General features: G+C 42.6%; 2 protein-coding genes across 12 annotated transcripts in view; one reads left to right on the forward strand and one right to left on the reverse strand.

Moving 5' to 3' along the window:
* LOC311001976 (B-cell scaffold protein with ankyrin repeats-like) overlaps positions 1–7,253 on the forward strand; it is a gene marked incomplete at both ends in the record, with an annotated part of 37,350 nt that extends 30,097 nt beyond the window's left edge. The window contains one exon of the mRNA XM_083993156.1: positions 7,215–7,253. Within this exon, the coding sequence (XP_083849282.1) occupies positions 7,215–7,253 (39 nt within the window). The remainder of the gene's footprint in view (positions 1–7,214) is intronic.
* A 12,033-nt stretch (positions 7,254–19,286) lies between these two features.
* Positions 19,287–24,766, reverse strand: part of LOC311001409 (nuclear factor 1 B-type-like) — a 72,766-nt gene continuing 67,286 nt past the window's right edge. For all 11 annotated transcript variants that reach the window (XM_083992492.1, XM_083992485.1, XM_083992491.1 and 8 more), the window contains one exon: positions 19,287–24,714. In XM_083992492.1, coding sequence (XP_083848618.1) covers positions 24,613–24,714 — 102 coding nt within the window. In that variant the 3' untranslated portion in view covers positions 19,287–24,612. The remainder of the gene's footprint in view (positions 24,715–24,766) is intronic.

A 24,766-nucleotide genomic window follows, 5' to 3' on the forward strand; every position in this document is an offset into this window, starting at 1 on the left:
CGTCTCTCCCTTCCCTCTGCGCTCTCTCCCTCTAGGTCGTCTCTGCGCCTCCACTTCATCCCTGCTTGAGTGTTGGCTCAAGTGGAAGGGGTCTGCTCTCCAAGTGATCCCAGTTGCCCTTTTCCTCTTTAATCCCCTTCTGATGGGATCCAGTAGGAGCCCTTTAAATTCAGAGGGAAACGGTCGATAGTTTTTAAGATGAAGGAAAAATCCCCTGAGGGATATCCACCTAGTTCAGTCTGTCTCTGTCGTAGGGTGCTGGTGCTCGGTGTGTTACATTGCCTTCAGGCTGCTTCCTCCTGAACTGCTGCTCTACCTCAGTCAAAAAGGCAAAATTCATGCACTTTAACACCTCACATGAAGAAGCGTATGCTAGATATTAACAAGCCAAACAACTTTTCCATTTTCAGAGGACTGACTGTGGTGTAAACGTGTTTATACACACACACAAAGGAAGAGGAGGCTCCAGGAAGAGAGCAGTGGTGGGCTGTACAGTATGTTCTGTAGCACTGCCACAGATTTCACACTCTTTTTGTGTGTCTCTTTCTCTTCCTCTCCTCTGGGCGTCGCCTCAGTGGGGAATTCGATTCCCTAATAACTGGGGAATCAAAGTTGGACAGCACCACTGCTGAGAGTCATAAAGGAAGCAGTGGAGTGGCTGGCCATTCATTCATCCAGGCCCTTTACAACATATACCAGATGGACGCTGCACGTCACCGGGTGACATCTCAAGACAGCCGCGGCCGCCTGCCTGCCCAGCTTGGAAAAGATGAAAGTTATGAGGGAGACGGGAGGCAGGTTGCGTCAAACAGAGACAGATCTGATCAACAACTGCACAGAGATGAAATCAAAGTGGTTGAAGCATGTGGCGTGAGGCATCTGGTATTCTAGCAAACAGAAGCTAGCGTAGCTGCCAACGCTTTCGGGGGAGAGTTCCCTCCCCCGCTCAGCGGCCTCAAGCCAGTGGAAATGTTACTGGCTTGTGTTTTATATCCACAAGAGGTGTGTTGTTTGGCCGTGTTATACTAATGTTATTTTTTTTGGAGGGGAAAGGAATTTTCGCAGGTAGCACGGAGACAAGACAGTCGTGTAACAAAGGTCCTGGGCAGAATTCAAACCAGGGCGTCATGTTTACACGGTACACACATTTTAGACCACAATGCTGCCAGGACGCCCTCTACGCTAAGTCTAAAACACACCAAGTCTAAATAGTAGATTATTTATTCAAGGTAAATCAGTAGCAAAGGTGACATTAGGAGTCTGGGTTTGTCGGAATGAAGCCAGCACATCTGCTCAAATCCTGGGCCGTTTTCTCATCAGCAGAGAGAGCCAAGATCTGATAACAGAATATTCAAAATGCTCCTTTGGTTTGTTTTATATCAGCAAATCTCACATTTTCATTTGAGATACAGGATTCTTACAGAAAGCAAATTATGGTACCTCTGTAATTCAAAGCAGAGTTGATGTAATGTGGGTTTATGTGCTGTGTAACAACATTATAAATGGTGTATCTATGTACATCTGTACGTCAGGTGTAAAGAACCTGTCAAGCCCTCCTGGCATTGATTTTACATTTCATACTACTTCCTGCAAAGAGTGCTGTGAGCATCTGATCCTCTAATCTCAGAATGCCAGCTTTCACTCAATGTCATCTGCCAATGAGCTGCAACCAGGCGCCCATCCTGCCTCTGGCACCAGAACTGCACCCATCCAGCTTGTGTGCTCTAATACCCACCGTTGCTAGGCTACAACGAGAGGAATCAAATTTAGGTGGCTTCCACAGCTGCGCTGTACTGTTGTGCACCGAGGGATATACATGGCAGCGTTCCCAGTATGCACCTGGATGGAATGAAACAGGAAGAAGTGGAGAAGTCTAATCTACTAGGCACAGTAGTGGCTGTCTGTCCTGCGTCTGTCCCGAAAGTATGTCCGGAAACAAGAGGAAATCACATTTCACATTATGGATTCTCAGATTTTTTTAAGAAGCTGTGCACTATTGACCAGGTAGATGTGAGTTATGAGTTTTACTGACAGCAGGAAAGTTAGCAGGGGGACTTAAAAGTAAAAATTACAGAGAACAGCAAGGTTCTATCTGGAAACTGTGAGCTTCTGGTCCTAATGTAAGCACTTTCAAAAATGGTGCCACAAGGTTTCATAAAGGAGTATAAAACAAAAACATATGTTTTTTTTTTCAGTAAAAGATGGAGGAATCTTGTGATAATCTAAAAACAGCCACATTTTCTCCAGTCAAAATACTATTTTCAAGCTTTCACTTATCGTGCTTTACAAATGCTGTGATCTCATCCTCTTTTAATCACTTCATTGCATCACTGAACTCTCTTTGCTCAGATCTGTGAAACAAGAGTTTTGAACATTTGGCTGCAAACAGTCTCTCCAACATGCCAAAACCCATAAAGGGCTTCTCCACAGCTGACTTCCTGCATCTTACAATGTAATCAGTGGGCCACGCTGCTCAGACATTGTTAATTTCACAGGGTTCACGCAACTATAACAACATCTTAACAATCATGTTTCTAAAGAGTTGTGTGCCAAAGGCTGAATTATTAGATCTGGGAGAACATGCCAGGCTGACATTAACAAGACACTTAAAGCAGGCCTTCGCTGAGAGAAGTGAAACCTCTTTGTGGACTGTGGTGTGTTTTATCCATCACACATTGCATTTCTCTACAGCTCAAAAACGTACACTAAAAGAAACACCTATGAGGATCTGTTTTCTTGACAAAGGTTAGGCCATGTCTGCAGGGTGCAGCCAACAGACACTTAGCTTAGCTTAGCTTAGCATAAGGCCTGGAAACAGAGGGCACAACAACTATTTCACTGGGTTATTATGCTGCATTATGTCTCGGCCACTTCCTCACATGACATCTTCACACTTTGGTTTCAGTTTCAGAATACTTGATTAATCCCAAAGGGCAATGCAGTTCCACAGTTTCAAACAAAGAGCAACCAAGACATAACATGTTACTTAATGACACTATCATGCACTTGTATTTTGTTACCATTGAACAGAAGCAGGCCGTGTGCCTCACACATTTGACAGACATGTGATAGCGTCATATCAGAGTGATCCGTTTTCTAATCTCCTACAGAGGAAGAAAAAAAAAACACCCAACAGCACTTCTAACAAAATGATATGTAAATGAAAACCTCGTGACTAATAGATAACACTGGACATGCATCTAAATACAGGAGGTTCAACATAATTTAATTGAGGGCTAATGTACCAACTCTGTCCACATACCACAAACTAATTTCCATTGAATTCCTTGTAAAAGCCAACATCCCTCAACTTGCTTGTTTGACTCAGAGAAAGACTGGAAGTGACTGCAATCAGCGAGAGTGTACTCAATTTATTCGTTTACTCTGCCTGGGCATATATGGACATGATTGGTAATCCTTTCACGTGTGACTTCAAAGCCGGACTTAACCAGTGGGTGGAGAGCAATCGTTTAACGCAGCCTGTCAATGCAGGCTAATAAATGCACAAATACACTTTCATTTGAAAAAGATCCAAGTTTCTGGACTTTGGGATCCACCCACTCTTGGATAGATGTACACCTCCTGTGCTGCATTTACTGCACCCACCCACCCACACGCACACACGCACACACAGACACGCAAATATCATCTTGTAGTACCAAACAAAAGTACAATAATTATCTTTGCCATTATTTCAGGATCCAATAGAAGCGCCATAACTAAACAATATTTTGTCCCAAAAGTGCTAAATGCATCCTTCCCCTCCTCTGGCCCCTCTTTGCCACTGTGAGCCAGAAACAGATGCTGCTGCCACCATGTTGCCAGCTCTCCCAATGGCAGAGAAGATGACAGGAGCTGCCAAAAACTCAGTCTCCTTCAGTAGAAGAGGCTCAAGTGATGTTCAAGTGCATCCTCTCAAGGAACTGCCTCATGTGTTAAATGAATGGAATATTAATGTGCACATATATGAAATAATTCTTCTACAATTTGGCACCATCATCAAATAAAGTCCTACTCTGAAAAGAATCGGAGTTCTAAGTGCATCCTCTCCTCCTCTTTGCTCCAACTTACTTTTAGACTGAAGCTGAGGTGTCATGACCGAGGAGGAGGAAGTACGAGATTTTTAGACCTTTCCTCTCATCTGCACCCGTAAGTAGGAGTGGGTTCTTTTTTAGCCTTTTTAAAGTGATGGGTGAAATGGGCAGGTGAAGGAGAGCTGGCAGAGGAGGCAGTGGGCCGATGCTCGCTCTGTTGAAATGTGGCAAAAAAAAAAAAAACTGAGTTATGGAATCAGTTCCTTGAAAAGACTTAAAACTTAATAATGTGCATAATTATTTTTTCCGTGTACATTAATACAAACAGTGTGGGAATAGAAAAAACATGTAATCTAACTGCCTGAGGAGAACTTATTGGGTAGTAACTAATAGGTTTTACTATTAATGTTGTTTAATTACATCCATTCCCATCTATGTTACTTTAGATTGATATTCCACCACTTTAAGAGCTATATATTAGTAGGAAATCACTTATTACTACTAAAAAAAACAAAAAAAAAACACTAATAGAAAGCCGAAAAAGATCCTAACTCTGCTTTAATATACATCGTCTAATGATTTTTTTTTTTTAAATAGAATTTGCTCCTAATACTTTGTTGTTGTTTTTTTTGCTTGTAGCCTACTAAAGTATAATTGTTAATATAGGGTTTCTTTTTAATTCAAATTGAGTGTTTCACTACCTCAGTACAGTATATCCGCACTGTGATATTGATACCGCTTCAATCTCTCTGATGAGTGAGGAGGCACCACACACACTAGCTGTGCTTTGGCTGATGAGACGGTAAGAAATGAAGACGCTAGAGTGTATTCACCTTAAATTAAGAAAAATCCCAAACATGCTACGTGTGGTTGTTCTCTGTTCATCTACAATAAAGTCTAGTGCACTTACTGTAGGCCTGTATCATGTCTTCCACTAAGATTTTTTGTTGTGAGTCAAGTAACAGTGAGATTGACGTCTGGTGCAGATGGTCAATAGAAATTTTGATTAAATTAATATTTCTGGCGTTATTTCATTATTGCGAAGGAAATCTTAACAAAATAGATCTGAATCAGGCTAATAGCTGAAAATAGGATTAATAGAAGAACATCAAACCAGGCTGGATGTTGTTTAGAGTGTGGAGGAGTCTTTAACACACAACACACATCGACTGCTGTTGAAAGGCTTATGAAATCAAATAGCTATATATTGCCTGTGGGAACTGGCATATCCTAAGACCTACAAGCTTCTTGTTCTCACACACACACATACACACACACACACACACACACACACGCACACACACACTCTCTGTCTCACGCCCCATGTGAACACTCATCTTTAACGAGGGGAGAGCTGAAACCATGCGTGATTGTTTTAGAGAGGCTGCCCTAAAGGCACGTTATCACTCAATGTGGGACTGCTTCTCCCAGTCATACATCCTCTCTTGTTGATTGTGCAGTGCAGCAACAAAGGCATCATTAGTGGGGCTTTGGTCCCCACCAGGCCCGGGCTAATTATGAATGGGGGGCCCGGTAATAATTCAAGGGCCCATCGGTGCAGCTTGAAACTGAAGAGAGAACTTCACAGATTCAGTGGTAGCGTATTCGGCCCATCTGCCTCCATTTCCCAGCCACCTGCCTGAAGATCTGACCCACGTCAGCCACGAGGATGGAGCACCATTACACACAAGAGAGAGGCACAGGAAACATATGGGATTTATACGTCGCTTTAATGAATGATTTGCAGTGGTCATTAAAAGCTTTGGACAATTACCTGGTTAGAACCCGATGGCCTGCCTGGTAAACTGTCTCACTCTGCTTCATTTTGCCTTTTTTTCCCTCAGGATCTATGGTTGAATTATCTCCCCCACATGCTGACGCAGGAAAAATAGTGTGCACTGTTCATTTAGTAGCTTTTCACATGCACACACAAACATGCAGCCATATGTGCAGTGAAAATTATACATTTGGGGAAAATAAAACAGACAGGAGAAAAGCAGAGGAGCATTTTTTTTTCTGTTGTAAGTGAAAATTACTGCTGTTTTTGTATCGTTCCGGTTACTGTAATAATTGTGTAATTGCTGTGGATCCATAGGGAAGTGATCATTGTTTCTGCCAGAAGAGGGCAGTATCCATTTTCTTAATCACATCTCAAGTGATTTCCCCCTTGGCCAAAGCAAGCACAAACATTGCTCCAATTCCAAACCCACAAAAGGGGGAATTTGAAAGTAAACAAATGAGCCCGATGGGATGATCAGGATTCTCAGATTCGCAGCATAAACTCTTTTCCCATGGAGCTGTCTCATAATTTCAACACAAGCCTCAGATTTATCTCTCAGTGGTTGATTCATTTGGTGACGTTGAAGATCTGATTTAGAACGTCTCTTGGATTTGACAACTTATAAAAAATAAAAATAAAAAACAATCGAAAGAGTGGATGGGGATAGATTAAAATGCATCTTATGAAGTGGCTGCAGGGCTGCGAGGAGCCACAGTCACTCACATTATTTATAGATGATGAAGTGTATATTGTATCATTTTACTACTTGAAGTAAGTTCAACTAATTTGAAATGTGAGCCATTTGGTCAAACTGAAGCCATAAAGTATTCATGAAATCCTGATGTGAGGTGTAGCATAAAGTGGGGTGGCTAGAATGCAAATCAAGGATATGGTTTTTCCTTCCAGATGCTGATGAATAACATGGTCAAGCAAACAGTATGTTCAGTGACTCTGTAGCTCTGCTTGTATGAGACCTGATAAAAATCTAAATGTCATTTTTATGAAGTTATCGTCCTCTGAATCTCCCAAAATTAAAAACAGTGCCATGGAGTTTTGATTATGAGCCATGATGGAAAGCCATCCAGCTCACTTTTAGCAGTATGCCTCAAATCAGATGTGACTATGTTAAGTATTACCAGTCTGCTCAGGTCAGTCATTAATATGCAAGCTCTAATTTGGGCCTCCTCGTGTATTCGTCCTTTCTGAATGGAGCAGCTAATTTGAAAATAATCTAGAGTGGCATATAGCTTTTGTCGGCAATGACATCACCGTGTGGATTATTCACGCAGCTTGTAAAGAAAGTTTCCCAACGATGGGTTCACCACCATTTCTAAGTGCTGCCTTGGGGCAACGAGTCCTCTCTCTTTTGTTTTTTCCCCCTTTTCTTTTTTTGTCCCCAGGGTGCTTTCATGAACCACATGGTCCGGGATGCTCTGTAACAGCATAAACACAACGTTGTTGTAAAAATTTAATACCTGAACACACACTCCGTCAGGATGTCATGTTCTCCGTAGCACTGGCAGCGACTCAGAAGAGCTGGTCATATTTGTGGCTTCTAATGCAGAGCTGCGGTGAGGATTTTCCTCCCGTCTCAGTTCCAGAAGCAGTAAGGGACTGATTGTGGAGAAAAAGGGGAGCTGAACACTGAGTCACAAAAAACATGGGGCTGGTTTTGATCTGGATTCAATGGCCTGGAATAACTGGCCCCCGAAGAGCTCTTGTGTCAAATGGTATCTGTGACAGGGAACAGAAAAGGGGGATAAACATGCTGCATTTAACATGTGGACATAACACCTCCCCTTCACACCATCTGGAGCAAAACAACCTCATCTACAGCTACTAAAGAAGATCTTGTTTTAGCTGTATTTAATAAACCTCGACTTGAAACTGATTTTGAGGCGACTACAGCTGCTGACACGGCTCCAGAAAAGGATGATTTTCTGTAGGAATTTTTGCAGAAGCTGCCGACGCTACAATAGGAGCATCAAAATGTTCCCGTTTAACAACAGACATACTATCATACTCGCAGTAAAGACGCATCGACAAGTTGGCTGACTTCTCTCTCCCTTTGAATCGTCCTCTGCTTTGTAATGTGAGGGTGTTTGGAGGCAGGTCAAAAGGCCCTTTCAACCCAAGGCCTCACCTACTTCCTAATGAATTCCCAGGGTCCATCAACCTGCAGGCGCTCCCATACAAGCTAACCAATGATTACACCTTGAGGGGGAGAGGGGTGGGCGGAGGAGGAGGAGGAGGAGGAGAGGCTGGTGAGATAGAGCATCCCCAGTACACACACAGACACACACACACACGCACACACACAACCTTACAGACAACCACCACCACTACCATCACCCCCCAGATTGGAGGCAGGTGCAGCAGCAAATCAAGCCTCATTAGCTGCACCTTCTGCTAGCGTATACCGTGGACAGATGGAAGCTCGCCCTCACATGTTACCTCACATCAGATGGCAGTTGGAAGAGGGTGGCTAGGGGGTAACAGGGAGGTACACTCGCCCCCTTCTGCCGGCACTACTTCCTCCCAGTTACAAGATGCCCCTAAGCGCAGACCTAGCACCAGAATGCTCCTTAACCTTAATCCTGCAGGCAACTACCAGTTTCCAGAGAATATCTGACATCAGATCAGTTGTAACTTATTCCCCGTCAGGCCTGGACCTGGTTAGAGAGGTGCATTCCTGGCCCAAGGAGAAATCGTGGACCTACAGAGGCCCCTGTGGCTTTGTTTCTGCCGAATACATGTAAAAAGAGCTGGGAGCGTGTATGCATTAGCATGCTCTAGCATATGATATGCTAAGACACACCATGGGGCCACCAGGTAAGTGACAGAGCCCCACCTGCAGGGTATCGTATCACCCCCTTGTCCTCATGGCTCTGACATTAGATCCTGAGCAGCTAATTGAGGCAACAGTGCAATTCATTGGTGTTGGGCCCAGTGTCAGCACCTTCTTCAAGGTAATAGCAGATTTATTCCCATCCCACTGGGGATGTGGGCAAAACGTGTCAAGGGGAGGCCATGTGCAAATTGAGGCTGTCTGTGTGATAAGAAATATTGCACATGTGCTTTTCAGCACAGGGGAAAGCTGTCAGAACTGGACGGGTTTAGGGTGCTGGACTTTCCTGTCGGGGCCCCTCAAGGTGTTGTGGGTCTAATTCAGAAACATGTGTAAAGAAAGATGCCCACATGATGACAGACGGCAACCTCCACCTGATTTCCTCAAAAAAAATCTAGCGAGAGAGTTCCCATAAAGAAAAAGTCATGTGAGAGCTGAGGGGAGAAGACGTCACAGGGCTGCACACATCGAAAAGTGCAATGCATTAATACCACAGGTAACTTTTTAAGTGCTTTATCCAGATAATGAGGTCAGGCACATTTTATGGCTTAGATAAGTGGTGTTTTGGCAGCTCATTATGTACTATGAATCAAAAATATGTATTCTCATATTTAAAATGTGAGTCTGAATGACTGAATTTACGTTGTGGTTTGAAGGGGTGGTGATAGGGAAATTCTTGAAAGGGTGTTGGTGGTGTTGCAGGAAGAATAAGGGCAGTGGTACAATGGGTACTTTGTCTAGACTTGGTAGCTAGCAGAGGGAGGGGTCACTGCGGTGGGAATGGAGCTACGGCATTAATGGATTGAACTTAAGTAGATGGCTTGGAAGTACATGCAATCCTCAGGTTTTGGGGTTTTTGAGCATGAAAAACACAGCTGGATATTTATTCCTCAGGATCCAGAAAATCTAGTGAGGCAGGATTTTATGTTTAAACTGCTACATGTCCAGAAGGATAAACTATCTTAAAGCTGCTCCGCTCAACATTTTGTGTAAACAATGGCTCAAATTAGTGTGTAATATAAAAGGAGGCACTCATCACAAAACTCTGCAGTTCCCCTCGGCTATGCAGTGTTGTAGTGTCTTTCAGATCATTGTTTTGGTTTTATGTCCTGCAAATGTTTGCATTCACTCTCCCCCCTTTCTTTTTTATGGATGCAGTGTTAAGCAAAAAAAAAAAAAAAAAAGACCCAAGCCCAGCTCCAAATAGACTAAGTTAACAATTAGCTTGTAAATATAGAGGAGTATTCAGAGTCAAAAGCTGAGCTGCATGGAAAATGAATATTGGACAATAATCATCCAGTGGGAAAAGACATGGCTCAAAGTGAATGAGTGCTAATTGCAGACGTGTTTGCCAAATCAGCTTTATAAAGTGAAAATACGGTGATAATATTTCAGTGTTGTGTTTACAGCTCATTATGGTGCAGCTAAATATCAGTGAGTATATGATTATTATGTGTGATGAAAGGAATGTCAGGAAATATATCCTAATACATTTTCTTCAGAATATATAATAGTAATAGTTTATTTGTGTAGCACTTTTCGATACAAATAACAAAAGTGCTTCACATGAGTCAAATAAAAAGCATCATGCCAGGAATAAACCGCTCCAAGCTGTATCTTGCAGTAAAATTCTCAAGGTCATGTCAGGTTAGCTCTGCGTGGTGCACACCTCCAGTATGCCTGGAAGCCACGTTGTTGGACTGGTCTTAACACGCCCTCCTTCATCTTTAACCACAGCGATGTTAGCTAGGAGGAAGCAAAGTAAATCTTTCCACTGCCGAAATTCTAAATTCCCTTCTATAAATTGAAGCCTTTTCTAAAGACAATGTCAAGATCTCTGCGAACATTTCTGCTTGTGATGTCAAGTCCTTGTGTAAATGAGCTGCATCTGCCTTGACATTTTTTAACAACATTAATTTCAATCAAGCTGCTGAGGAGGTACTTCTGTTTGGCTGGGAGCTAATGAAGAAAACAGAAACACATATGGGACTCTTTTTTTTTCCCTTTCCTCGTCTCATCCTTCGATCTGCACCCAGATCCATATGCCATATGGGAAAGTGTGGATGAGAAGACCCGAGAGCTCGGTGCATGTTCAGTCTCTCTCCAAATGCAGCTGAAAGAATCAAAAAGTCTCCCTCTCTTGTCTTGTTCGCTCCCCTGGGCACATGAAAGTGAAGGTTACACTTGCAGCCCTTTTAATGGCGGTCCTTTTTTTTGAGGGGTTTTTGTTTCATTTGGAGGATATCTTCATTGTTAATCCATCGCCTGTTGCCAGGTTTGAACACGAGATGCCATATGTTGTATCCTGTCTCGCTGCCTCACTTCTAAACCAAGGATTTCAGTTTTGTCATTTTTGATATGCTTCACAACCAGACAGTCTGTTTCAGGTGGGCTGCTGGTCTTTGTAAATGTAACACTTATACATTTGAAAACTAGAATGCAGCACTAAGAACTACTGGGGGAAAACGTGTATGACTGAAGCTTGAGGAGATATTGCCTTAATCTTGAAGGTAAAAGCCTTAAGAAATGTTAAAAACAAGAGCACTCGCACAGTATCAATCTTACCTCAAACATACAGACATTTCTAAGTAGAAGTCGGACACGGTTTCGAGCTTCAGAGGAGAGTTCTCGCTCAATCACGGCGATGTGCTTCAGCCAAGAAGAAGTCTGGAAACCATTAACAGAAAGTATAGCAGTGCTTCAGCAGAAAGTACAGTAAATGTTAAGCAGGTGAGGGATTCGAAAGCTGTAATGATGTGAATTTTTCTCATCAATCTTCCACAAAGATTTTTTGTAAAGTCTGCAACTTTATTCTAAAGCTTGGCACCATTTTAAACTCCTTTATAATCTCACACACTGGAAAATATCTGTTGACACTCTTTAAATGTGAACAGCAGCATGCCGCGGGAATGATGATCCTCGCCGGGTATGTTTAGGAGGCTTACATGAGGCAGATGTTTATGGATACCATACTTAAGATACCAACACAGCACAGACTGCATTATATAAATAAAGAGGCCTTCCCCCAACATAAACAATTATTCCAGCCAGTATTTTCACAGGTGGGAGTGCAATATTACTGTGCCAGAGTCTATACATTGCACCATTCATCACATAATTAGATTTCCATGAAGTAGATTGCCTCCTTATTGGCTGTCACTTCGACTCTATGCTGTCAATGAGAGAAGCCCCTCCTGTGGTCGGCTCCATCAGCCCATCTTTACTTTGCATACCTGCCAACACAGCCATAAAGAAATTACCCTAATCATCACGGTAATTAACATCAATAATTATTGACAGTGCCACAGACGGGAGGGAACGACGGACAAAAGAGTTGGGCTCTTTGTTGAGCGTTTTGATGGCAGTCTCTCCAGGAAGAAGCGTCAGTTCCGCTCTTCAAAAGTCCAATGGACGTGCCGTACAGAGCGAGGTATAGCAGGCAGGTTGACATCATATACTCACTAATGTGGAGTGCCAACCAGCAACAGCAGGTGACCCCCACCCCGTCATCCTCCCCCAATACATGCACACACACACACACGCACACATGCACACACACAAACACTCCCAACACTGCCACCCCCCTGCATCTCCTCTCTGTTTGCCAGGAGTGCACCTGCAGCTTATTATCCAAGCCTTTAGCTTTATAATGTAGCGCAGGTGCTAAAGTGCCACAGCACCATTGTAACACACACGCGCACGCACGCACACACACAAGTCAACAAATATAACAGGCACCAAAATGGGCATACACACTTACAGATGTGCAATGATTAATTAATACTATGGTAGGTAAATTTGAAACATTGTTCCCTCCTAGTGTTGGGAAACACAGGGAGCACATATGGGAAGAGTCAGATTAAAGAGGAGGACAACTCAGTAGACTTTACACCTATATACACACATATGCTATATATTCATTTTTATGTAAATGCAAGATGTGGGTATATTATGTATGGATTCAGTTACAGCGACAGTTTAAACAGAATGGCTATGTATATTTTTAGAATCATTACCGGCACATCTGGTTTTTTAGCAAAGTGCTTAAAGAATCACTAATGGTTTCACTATTTCACAATTTCCTTGGGGAAATTAACTGTTTTGACACTGACTATTGAGTGACACACAAAATATTTCACCATGAGAGGCAGGAGAGATTTGAGCTTTGAGCTCTACTGGATCACATTTCAGTAGAAATGTATTCATGTCATAGAAACTTTAAAATATCCCAAAATCAGATTGATATTTTCTGATCCCTCCTCCTAGCACCTTCATAAACCAGCATACAGGGGCTGCCCCGGCCTTTCTGCACCTCTGTTGACCAATGAGGTGTCTCCTTTCACTCCTGTGTGTGTTTGTGCGCACTGGTGGTTAACTGCTGATTACATGTGGTTTAATATGACATATGTTGATACATATGGTGTGATGTGACACTCACCTGTTGTGGTGAGGTCCTGGCTCGCAGGCAGGCAGGCAGACGTGGAAAACAGAGAATGGGAAGCCTGTGTTTGAAGTCGAGAGGAGATTTCAGCAACTTCCAGCCTGTTGTGGAGAGGAGCAGCACCTGAGCAGCGATTACTCTAACGAGGTCAGGTGTTCCACAGTGAGGGAAACACACATCAAAGACCTGACGCATCATCTGCTCACATTATCAAGAAAACAACAAGCACACAGCAGTGGAAAACAAGGGTTTAAGCCAAAACAGCTTTCCATTCTCACTATTTTTTTGTGTGTGTGTGTGAGGTTGTGATGTGATGATAAAATGTGGCAAAAAATATGGAAATGATTTGCTCTCCTACACAAAGAGGTCAGAGAGCAGACTTGTGTTCAGAGCTGCAGGCCTGGAGCCAGCAGGGAACCGTTGTGTTGCTCAAGGACACCTCAGCAGTGTGGATATGGTTGGTTGCATTATTCTTAATGACAGTTTAGAAAAAAACATAAATATATATTGGTTTTCGGGGGGGATTTCTTCAATCCAGGCCTGGTGCAGCCTGCAGCACATGCACACAATGGTGCTAAACTAACAAAGACGGTAACTCGATTCCTCGTGTGACAGATAAATTCACTTTACTGCAACGTCTTGATGCCGGGCGACATGTCTGACGTCTTTTCATTTCTGGCACATAGAGTTTCTCGATTTTATATATGCTGAAGGAAATAGGAACGTACAGTGATTTAGAAAAAAAACCACAGGAAGCTACAGACGGGCTGAGACACTGACCACAGGCAGCCCGATCCAGACTCAGGGACAGACCTTGTGGTGACATCTGCTTTTACTCAGGGAGAGCATTCAGCACTTAATAAAGCATGTAATCACACTGTTGTAACTTGGGAGCAGACAAAGCAATGCAGGTGCACAGTGAACGCTTCACACACTGACTTTTTCCTTTCCTCGGACATGTCTGTTTCTGCTTATCGGATTTTAGTTTATCAGCTATTTTACATTAAGACACAAATGAAGACAAACAACTACTTACAGCCTTTATGATAGATTACAGGTTTTTACAGCACGAGAAAAGAAGGCCATTAAGAGGGAAAACACTACAGAAGAGGTGTTAGGTCTCTTCGCCTACGTACACCTGCATGCAATTTTCCTCATGTACTGTAAGTGGACAGGAAAAAGGAGGGAGTTGTAGTTTTTTACCCCGGTGTAATTTAGGAGGGTAAAAGTTACACGTCATAACCAACAAAAGAAGGTTTTGTGGGCGTCATGACAGCTGGGTTGCAATTCTTTATTGTTATCGCCCGACAGGATATGCTGATGAGGCGGACACACCACGCCACATTGCTGAAATATTTTTGCCATCCAAGGTTAAGAAAAAAAAAAATCTCCCAGGTTGTCTTTCAGGTTTTGCACAGACTGAATCTGAACTGCAGCAGCTTTGCAGTGCACAGAGCAGAGCTGAACTGAAACTCACTTTGAGTGTGTTCCCTGCATCTCTTCTCATATTTCAGCTAAACTGCCTCCTTGCCAGGGCCAAGGAATGCATCAGGCACCATAAATCAGGGGCTTGATAGGAACTTGGCGGCCGGACAGCAGTGCAGAGAGCTGTGTTATGTAGCTACAGTACAGTAAAGATGTTTTAAGGTGAACATTACCATCTTGGTGGAAGAGAAAAACGAGGGGGAGGATACTTTGATTCAGGGGAGTTTTGTCCAAATGACAGAGCAATGAAAGCCCTTCTCACCTCCTTCAGCCCTTTGCATTCCTTTACTTGTGAATCACTATGATCACCGGGAGGAATACAGGCCTCAAACCCCAGTCTGGCGCTGCCTTTACATTTATTTTATCCTGTACACTTCTGACTCAGGCAGCAGGTCATTTATGGTGAAAAGTGTGTGAAGGTGGGCTTCGCTCGAGCTCCGCATTGTGCCTCTTTCTCGTCACGGCGAGAGAGAGAGAGAGGGAGAGAGAGAGAGAGGGAAAGAGTTCATGTAAAGGAGGCAGCCGGCGCTGTGTGTGCCAGGTTTGTTTGTCACATCTCCGCCTGTCTGCGCCTTATGCAAATGGGCAGGGGGCTGGGAGGGACGGCTCCATGGGAAACTGCTGGTGCTAATCCAGCATGTTGAACAGGGGAGGAGAGGAGTACTTTTCAATAAAGCACCCCCACCCCTCTGTCAAGTCATACACTCACACACACACACACACACACACACACACACACACACACACACACACACACACACACACACGTACACATGCGCACACACATGAACAGCGCGTTCTCATCCTATGTGCAGTGCATGCTGCTGAACAAACATCACAGGGAAAACACAAAGACACACACATGAGTTCTCTCTCTCTCTTTCTCTCCCTCTCTCCCACACACACACACACACACACACTGAACACCTGTTTCTTTTCTGCGCATCCAAACAGACATGCTTTAATATGTGAACAAATCCCACGATCTTAAGACCCACTCTCTATCCGCTGGGTGTAATACCACGGTGCTTTCAATGAGATAACAACAACCCTCAGTGTGATGGGCCTGTACTACCACCTCAAGATAGACTAATAACACGCTCCTACCACAGTCCATGACTTAGACTATGAAATTTATGCAAATTTGTGTGGGAATACACAGAGCTGAGAGTACTATTTAAGACTAGTGTGTTTTCAGACAGGCCTCTTTTATTCCCCAAGCTCTCTTCAACAACATTTTTGCAAACAGACGCAGGCTGTTGTCTGAGAACTCTACGTGTCCCTTCGCGAGCGCTGAAATTTCTTAGAAAAATCTCCAAATACAGCTTAGGAAAGCACCCAACTGTCTTTTAACTGTGATTAACTGGTTCAAGAAACAGTTAGAGATTTGAGGAAACATGCTTTTTCACTCTCTCCATCAAGAGTTCAGTGAGAAAATTGAGGTCACCGCCACGTCTGTGCGCTACATGTGAAGCTCCAGTCAGCAGCCTGGCTTAGAATTAAGACTGGAAACAAGGGGAAGCATGTGTGTTTGGCTTTTTGTATGGATGAAACAAACGTGTTGATTAAAGATCAGCACAGGTTGTGACACAACCTGTTCTCCATGCTTTACTCAGCTATGCTCACTGATTTGTAAAGCTTTATATTTAACAGGCAGATGTGAGAATCATTTGTTCCATATTGTCAAAGAAGTTTCACTGACACATCTTCCTCTGTGGGTTTGTTTTCCAGGAGAGAAACCTGACAGATTGCATCTATTCACGTAAGGTTTATGTTTACTTTCCTTTTTTTTTTGTATTGAAATCATGAGCCCTACCCCGTCTGCACCCAACACCAACAATATAAATCTTCTCCTTAATCATAAACCAATGAAAAAACTGCACAAACTGCCTTGATCACTTCCTGCTAGATAAAATGCATTATGCCCAGACTTTGATGCCAAAAGACGAAAGGATCAGATTAATTAATGACCTGATTCCAGCAGCATACAAGATGAATATTACATTCCTCCCATAAAACTTGGGGATGTGACAGAGTTCTTTGTGCTGGCATTGGCCCGTGTCCAACAGCCCAGTCCGGCCTCTGCACTCACAGGTTTGTGTGAGAGTACTCACTGTGCTTTCCCCCCGTCTCTCTCTCTCCTCTCTCCTCTCTCCAGTACACATGCAGTCAGACGCACGTCAGAGAACCGCAAGGCGCCGTTACCTCTCCTGGATCCATACGGGTACAAGAAGAAGGAAAAAAAAACAGGACAAACACAAAGGCAATCAACAAATCCCCTTTGCTTGAGCCCTGCGAAACATAATAGGGCCAAATCATCATCTATTTAGCTTCGTCAAATCACTGACAGCAGGCCTTGATAAAAGAGAGTGGAAAATATGTAGGGTACAAGACGCTGCCAAGACCCTCACCGACTGGAGCCCCCTATTGAAGCCAGATGTTGACTCAACTGGCCAATTTTGATAAATGGCATAATGATTACCATTATAGATCGGGTAATTTTATATCAGCGTGCCACATTGTTGGTCCTCTTTAATGATAGCCAAATGAACTCTGGTTTGTGCCTGGGGCCAGGTGGGGTTTCCTGCGTGTGCAGCATGCAGTGCCTCCATCGGCCATGGGGACGGCCCCCATGGCCGATGGGGAGGGCCCCCCCCCCCACCCCTGCTGGGCACGGGGCACCTGGCCTTTGCGGGCGCCACTGGCAGCGCCCGTTGTTGTCATCAAGTGTCCTGCCGAGCCCTGAGCCCATCGCACAGACCCATAATGAGACTTAATTGGCGCTTTGGCCTGACTTTTGCCGCCTTCGATGTCCTCAATCCCATTAGAAAGGCTTACTAGATCAGAGCGTCATGTACTTGACACAGTGACCCAGATGGATGTTACCTCGCATGACCCGCCGAGGTCCCAACAGACTGATTCCGCTCCGCTCCAAACACTGTAGTCTGTCTCCCATTCCTCAGAGATTGGGGTATTACAGTAGATTAGCTGGAGTAATACCACGATGGAGCACGGGTATGTGGGGTCATGGGATCACTCCAGGATATGAAAACTAATGTTTGCTTTCAGGGAAGTACTGTCACAGACACACTACTGAGAATCAACAAAATCCAATTAGTGTTAATACTTAAAGTCAAATAGTCGTCTTCCCTCTGATCTGACACTGTCCTTATTCCACCCCTGCAACTGATTCTAAATCTGTTTTCCTCTTTTGGCCTGATTCTCATGACTGAGGTGATACAGCTAAAAGGAGCTGCTGAGCCACAGCATCAGTGTTTCCCCCTACTCCAACCCATGCATTCCACTTTAATGTAAATGAATTATATCAGATGATACTATAGCCCAATCAGATGACCGGCTGTCTGTCAAATCAATTACATGATGCTCCATTTGCACGGCTTCATGTGCTAGAGATTTTCTCCCACTGTTATATATCACACCGAGGGTCACCGAGGTGATGACACCATTGGATGTTTTTGAATTCTCCTATAATAAATATCACAAGGTGAAGCTAAAGGAGCCTTGAAAACATTCAAACATGTGACCCTTCACAAGAAAACACACACACACACACAAACACAACTTTTCCTCTATCACTGAGGCAGGTCCGTGTTTCTATCTAGGTGTCATTGCAATCATGTAAAGAATCCACACAAGAAAGAGACAAAACATGAAAGTGCTTTTTGTAGCATAGCTCATTTTATTGTTTAAACAGTTTTGCATAGGAAATATATCCACTTCCAGTAATTGACTGCAGTAAAAACAGCTGCTAGCAGTATAGGCTGGATATAACAGTAACAATCACAAAAAGTTGAGCCTTTATTTACACTGATTTTAATCTTGTGGCAATTTTAGCCCCTGCACCAAATGTAACCAGCTTGAAGGCATCGCCTAATGCTTGGCGTTTCTAAAATCAATAAAAGAAGGGATATCAAGGCCTTCGCTATACAGTTCACAATGGACACCTGTGACTCCTAAACTGTAAATGAAAAGATAAAAAAAAACAAAAAAAAAACAAAAAACAAAAAAAGTTTTCCAAAAGTCCTCTAAAACGTACATTCAGATACATACATACACCTTTGCACACACTTGCAGTGTAACTACGATCACTACTGGAGACTGTTTACATATTGTTTTGTTGCTGTTGTTGTTGTTGTTCGTTACATAGTAATTCCAACATGATTCATAAAGTAGAAACGTGTGCGCAGAGGGAAGTAAAAGTGCCACAAGACCCAAAACAAAAAGAAAAGTAAATCAGCCCTGCAGAGAAAACTGGTGACTTGTTTTTTTTGTTGTTGTTTTTTAAGAAAAGACATTATTTCATCCTTTCACTGCGCGTAATGTAGCACTGACCCCCCCGCCCCGCCCCCCCCACTCCTCCCCCCCAGGCAAAAGAAAAGAAAAGAAAAAGAAAAGATGAACCTCAAACCGTTCCTCTCAGATTCTGAACAAGCTTGATGTGGGCATTGTGTGCTGACAGAATTAAAAAATTAATAAATCACAAAAAAAAGAAGCTCCAAAAACATCAAAGAAGTGATAAAGAGCAGATTTCCAGATGAGTTGCCACATTCTGTTCTGAGTGATGCTGTTTTTTTTTCTTTTTTTTTTATCTCATCACATATGAAAGTAAGTCTATCACATTTTACAATTATATACAACAGACACTTGGACAGCTTGAACAGGCACTGCATTGCTATCTTTTTGTCTTCTTTTGGTGAATGTTACATCCTGTAAAAATGCTGGTTTTCATGTTTCATAACAACCTGATGCCAAGTGACTAGCAGCTAGCCAAAAGTATGGAAGGTGTGTATTGCTCATGAAGGATGAAAATGAAAAGTTTTGAATGTTTGAATGAAGTCTGTATGTTTATGTTTACACCCTCTCAGTCCCTACACCGCGTGTGACATTCAGTTCAAGAGGAAGATCACACATATTGCATGAGTGCCACGGCTCCTCCTTGCATAACGTCGTCCTGTTTCTCAGTGACCGCAGCGATCAGTGACGTAATACTTTTCTAAAAATAAGGTTGTAGTGAGTGCGCCTTGAAGCTGCTGATGGGTGGAATACTGATTCAAACTTCATAAAGTTTCAAGAGCTTCTTCGACAGGCTACATTCACACCCTGCGTAGCAATAGAAACACGTAACCATGCTCAAATACACTACCTATGATCAGCTGGAAGGTACAGTACCCTACTCTGAAACACCTGCAACCTCATGTTTGTTTGTTAGTTAGTTTGTAGTGTGAACCGAGGGTTTCCTACAACACATCAGGCATGTGGAAAGTGCAAAATGAGTGATGCCGTGATGCCTTTACGGATCGTTTTTTTTATAAGAGATTAAGTCCCAAGAAGAACAAAGTAGACGGCTCAACGTCGGCCAGTCGAATCAGAAGTATGGCGAGATGTAGCACCAATCGTCTTGCAACATTTCCTCTGAAAAGAAACAAATAAAAAGGAAAAGGAAAAAAAAAAGAAAAAGGAAACGATCTGATAGATCCAATGAGGACGTTTTGTCACTGCAGATTTGACCCTGCTTCTCTCTTAAGGTCAGGTGCAATCTGGGGCCTTTTTCTACTGGTTAAGTGACATCACCTCCCAGCTGCTACAAGAAACACACTCACACCACCATCTTGTTGGACAAGAATTCACACCCATTTCCAAAGAACAAAAAAAGAACAAAAAAAAAAAAGAACAATCACATCACACTCGCTATGGCCACACTAATGAAAGAACAACAATTCAAATATTCATGAAGTGTTTCCCAAATGTAATACCTATGCACTAACCAAGTTCAAAAGTAATAATATTAATAATAAAAAAAGCCTTCATTGTTGTTGTTTTTATATTTATGGATCTGTATAGAACATCTCCCCCCTTTACATACAGGAACACAACAACCGATGAAAACACTTTAGATTCTACTGATCGGGGAAACCTGGAGAGTTCTAACTCAAATCCAGCCTCCGAAACAAACAAACAAAACCCAAATTAAATTTGTTTTTCCTAAAATGGAATTGACTCATTTTCCCCAGAATTGAAGATTTACAAATAAGGGCTTCAGAGAAGAACTCTCGACAAAGTTTACAGTGTACAAACTCCTGTCCTATGGCAGGCTTTTTTTTCCGATAGAAAGACCCTCATCTTCTCTCAATGTGTAGTGTCAGAGGCACTCGATCACAAATTCACACACACACGCAGTCACGCACACACACACACACATGCATGCACACGAACACTCAAGCTGCCAAAGCAGAGTTCAACCCCACAGACTACTGCTATCGACGCAATCAGGATATTTACCTTTATGTACAGTCTCCTATTCAAATAAACACCAACAGCACAGTGACCCTGACACATGTTTTTATCTCTTTCTCTCTCTGTCTCTCTCTCTCTCTCACACACACACACACATTCACACACACACACACACTCTCAAACACACTTGGGGACAATGCACTTCAGTGGGGTTTCCAATGGCCAAAGGCTGCAAAGCACTTGTAGTTTTTTCTTTTAAGAGAAAAAAAAAACAGAAAATAAAGAATAAAAATAAAAACAACAACAAAAAAAGACAGAACAGTGCACATAAGACGGGGTGACTTTTTCATTTTTTTTTCCTGCATAAGAAATTTGGGTGAAAACGGAGAGATTGAGCTTGACTTGAGGATTATTTTTCAAAACAAAAATGTTTTTTTTTCTTTCTGCTTCTTAGCCCTCTGCTTGAGTCGGAGAGAAAGAGAGAGAGAGAGAGAGCTCCCGTCAGTACCGTCTCTCCGTGGGGAAAACCATTCTTTTCTTTCACGATTGTGGGCGAAAGAGTGCAAAAAGGTGTCGCTGCAGCCGCATCAGAGGCGCTGCTCTCTCCGTGAGAAAAGTCATTTTTATTTCTTTATACATTACAAATGATAAGATAATGATTGATATAAATAATGCCCTGTAATACGCCTGAGAGGTTTCCTTTGTGACTAGGGTCAAAACACTGTATGGGGAAGAAGACGATTGCCTATGTGCTATTTAAGTGCTCTATTTTTTTTTTCTTCTAGTGGATTCTATTTAAGCCTCTACTGGACCGTTGGACACGAAGTAAGAAAACACCATGCTTCTGTGGTCTAATATACTTCTCTATGGGGCTCTCTGCTGAAGTAGCTCAGGAATTGACATATGTGCATATCATATATACATTTATACAAATCTACTACTTATAAAATACTTTCTAAAGGCTTGCTTGAGCCTGTCTGGAACTGATTTGGACAGGTCTCACGAGCATTAGTCGGTGTGTGATTGTTGCGCAGGTCACAGGCCACTTCACTGATGTGTTTAAGGCATCTACTTGGGAATTGCATTCGGTGACGTCAACAATAGTACGGCGTAGGTTTTTTTTTTTTTCGACAAAAGCGCGCGGCGGTATCCGTCCTCCGAGGCATCTACGACAGGGTTGGGAGTCTACGCAAAAAAAGTGATTTCTTAGAATGATTGTCATACTCAAGTCAAGCCGTCTCTCCTGTGAAAAATGAGCTCCTTCAAGGTTCACATGCTAGCACCCCAAGTGGAAAGTTGAAAGTAAGAGTCACAGTAGACCAATCAGTGACTTTGCAGCCATAAAAAGACCAAGGGTGCATCTTTTTTTTATAAGTACTTCTAGAAAAATACCGCCCCTCCCCCTAAAACTCCCAAATTTAAAATACACTGGAACATGTCTCACCGTCATTCGGTAGGCCTATAAGCTAAAGAAAAAAAAAAAAGACCTTGTCATACACTGCATAGAAAGCAGTCCCCACTTTGGTCAATAAAAAAGGAAAACACCCACAACAACAACAACATCATCAACAACAACAACGACAAACAACGATATCAACAAAATAAATGCATTACAATATTGTCTATCTCCAAACTAGCCTCTAATATTTGACGCATCTATAAGCACTACCTACATAGGCAAAACTTGGTATTGCATAATTTTCATAATTCTGAATTTCACCCTCCACAATAGTAACTGGAAGATGAACAAAATGAGCACTGAAAAAAATAAAGGAAAAACAAAAAGATGACAGGTTATTTGAAAAACCACCAAAATACTGAGAAAAAAAAAAATGCTGGTTGATTACAAACTTTAAAACGGCAACTATACACAGCCTTGATATGCAATGTAACTGTGAGATAGAGTAGTACATGAAGTTAAAAATCAACAATTTCATTCAGAGTACAAAACAATTCTTATTCATAAAAATGTTAATTTTTTTCTATAATGATAAATGCAGCAAAAACAAGTGTAGTGATGTCTCTATATTCAAAGGCAAGGCACGTAATGTGGACTATATGTCATCGTGCAAATTAAGAGTACTGGAGAGATTTTCCTTGTATAAATACGTCTGGACTGGAGAGGCAATGGCTGTCAACATGCCATGCACAATTCTAGATTTCAGGGATCTGCCACCACCTGGATTCATAATTTCAGTTTTCAACCTCTTCCACTGCAGAGTTAACCTTGCACAAACTGTAGCTTTACACAGAAGCTTGCTGTACATTTGCATGAATTGTACATTTCATGAATTAACACTTTGCATTCCATTTTTTTTTTCTGTAAACATAAGCTTTAGAAGCCGATGGCCAAATACATATGCTCTTGATCTTATCGTGAACATCTCTTAAAAAAATGAAATGCCATTTTTTGAACACACTATGTGTGTCTCATTTCTTTACTTATGTTCGCTTTTTTTTTTTTTTTCCCCCAAAATAAATAAAAAAAAACTCCCCATAATGATGGGAAGGGCTCAAAAGAAGTGCTGGTTTCGCTCAGCGCTGCACAGGTAGCTTAGTGCTTGCCTTCAAATGCCTTTCGCGCTTGATGTTTTTCTCGTGAGGAGACGGATATGCGACTGAAATCAAATTCAAATGCTTTCTTAAACATTTTACCCATAAAACCATTTAATATTTATCCCCCTTCCTTTAGAGTCTTAGGGCTGACAGACTGATAGCTTCCCTTCAAAAATTCAATTGCACTTGCCTCTATCGAGATTTTCTTTTTCTCCGTCTTTTACTTTTCTTTTTTAATCCTTTTGTAAAGGAGTTGCAAATTCTTTTAATGAGGGGTCCAATCTCAAGCCGAACTTTTAGTGTTTTTTGAAACCGCATTAAGAGTTCTCAACTCTTACCGTAAGTGTTTACATTAATTCTTGAAGTAAGTAGCAGTAAAGAATAAACAAAGTCAACACATTTTCTGAACAAAGAGTCATATCACAGTAAACTGAAATCAAACGGAAGAAGAAACACTCTGAATTCACAATTTTTTCGTTCCTATGGTGTACACAGTGAATCGTTTGACATGGGAAAACCTCTTTTCAAGAGGTCTGAGTCGGAGAGCTTAGAGTCTCAGAGCCTTCCACCAGGCAGAGGTTGTTGATGCACGGACCTCTTCACTTGTGTGTGTACGTGTGTGTGTGTCTGTGTACAAGGTGTGTGTGTGTAGATCAGGATTTTACATCTTCCCCCGACATGGAAAAGTAGTAGGAATTTCCACTAAGAGACTAGAGTGTCATGCAATAAAACATTAAGGCATCTATACATCACAGTATCTGAATGGATTGAAAAGTTCTGCAAACACAACAACTGACTGGTGGTGGTGGATGTGTGGGCTGGGATGTTTCTTTTTTTCCTTTTTTTTTTCTCCTTTCCTTTATGAACCAACCCTCGTCTTCACTTCACGGCCAGGGTCCATCACGGTGTGGAGGGACGGGAGCGGGTGAGGGAGGTGTGGAAGGGTCCAGATCTGGGTTTGGGAGGAGAGAGCTGGGTGAAAGAAGGTGGGGGAGGAAGAGGAGGAAGAGGAAGAGGAGGAGGAGGAGGAGGAGGAGGAGGAGGAGGAGGAGGAAGGGGGAACGATTGTGCAGCTCTTGCTGCTTTTGCTGGTTTCATCCATGGCTGCGGAGACACCTGTAGTGCTGGCTCTGCACCGCCACCCACCCATTCACCCTGGGGGTCGTCCGGGCCTCTGCCTGTTCAGTTCCCTGTTTCCGTGGGGACCAGGGGCTCACCAATGATGTTTATGCTGTAGTTCTGGTGGACATTTGTTGGCAGAATCGGAGTCCCGTTCGGCACTTGGAATGGAACTAAGCTCGCCCAGGTACCAGGACTGTGGGGAGACACACACACACAGAAAAAGAAGAAGACACAGAGACGTGGAG

The sequence above is a fragment of the Trachurus trachurus genome, assembly GCF_905171665.1.
Source record: "Trachurus trachurus genome assembly, chromosome: 18".
In the NCBI taxonomy this organism is placed as follows: domain Eukaryota; kingdom Metazoa; phylum Chordata; class Actinopteri; order Carangiformes; family Carangidae; genus Trachurus; species Trachurus trachurus.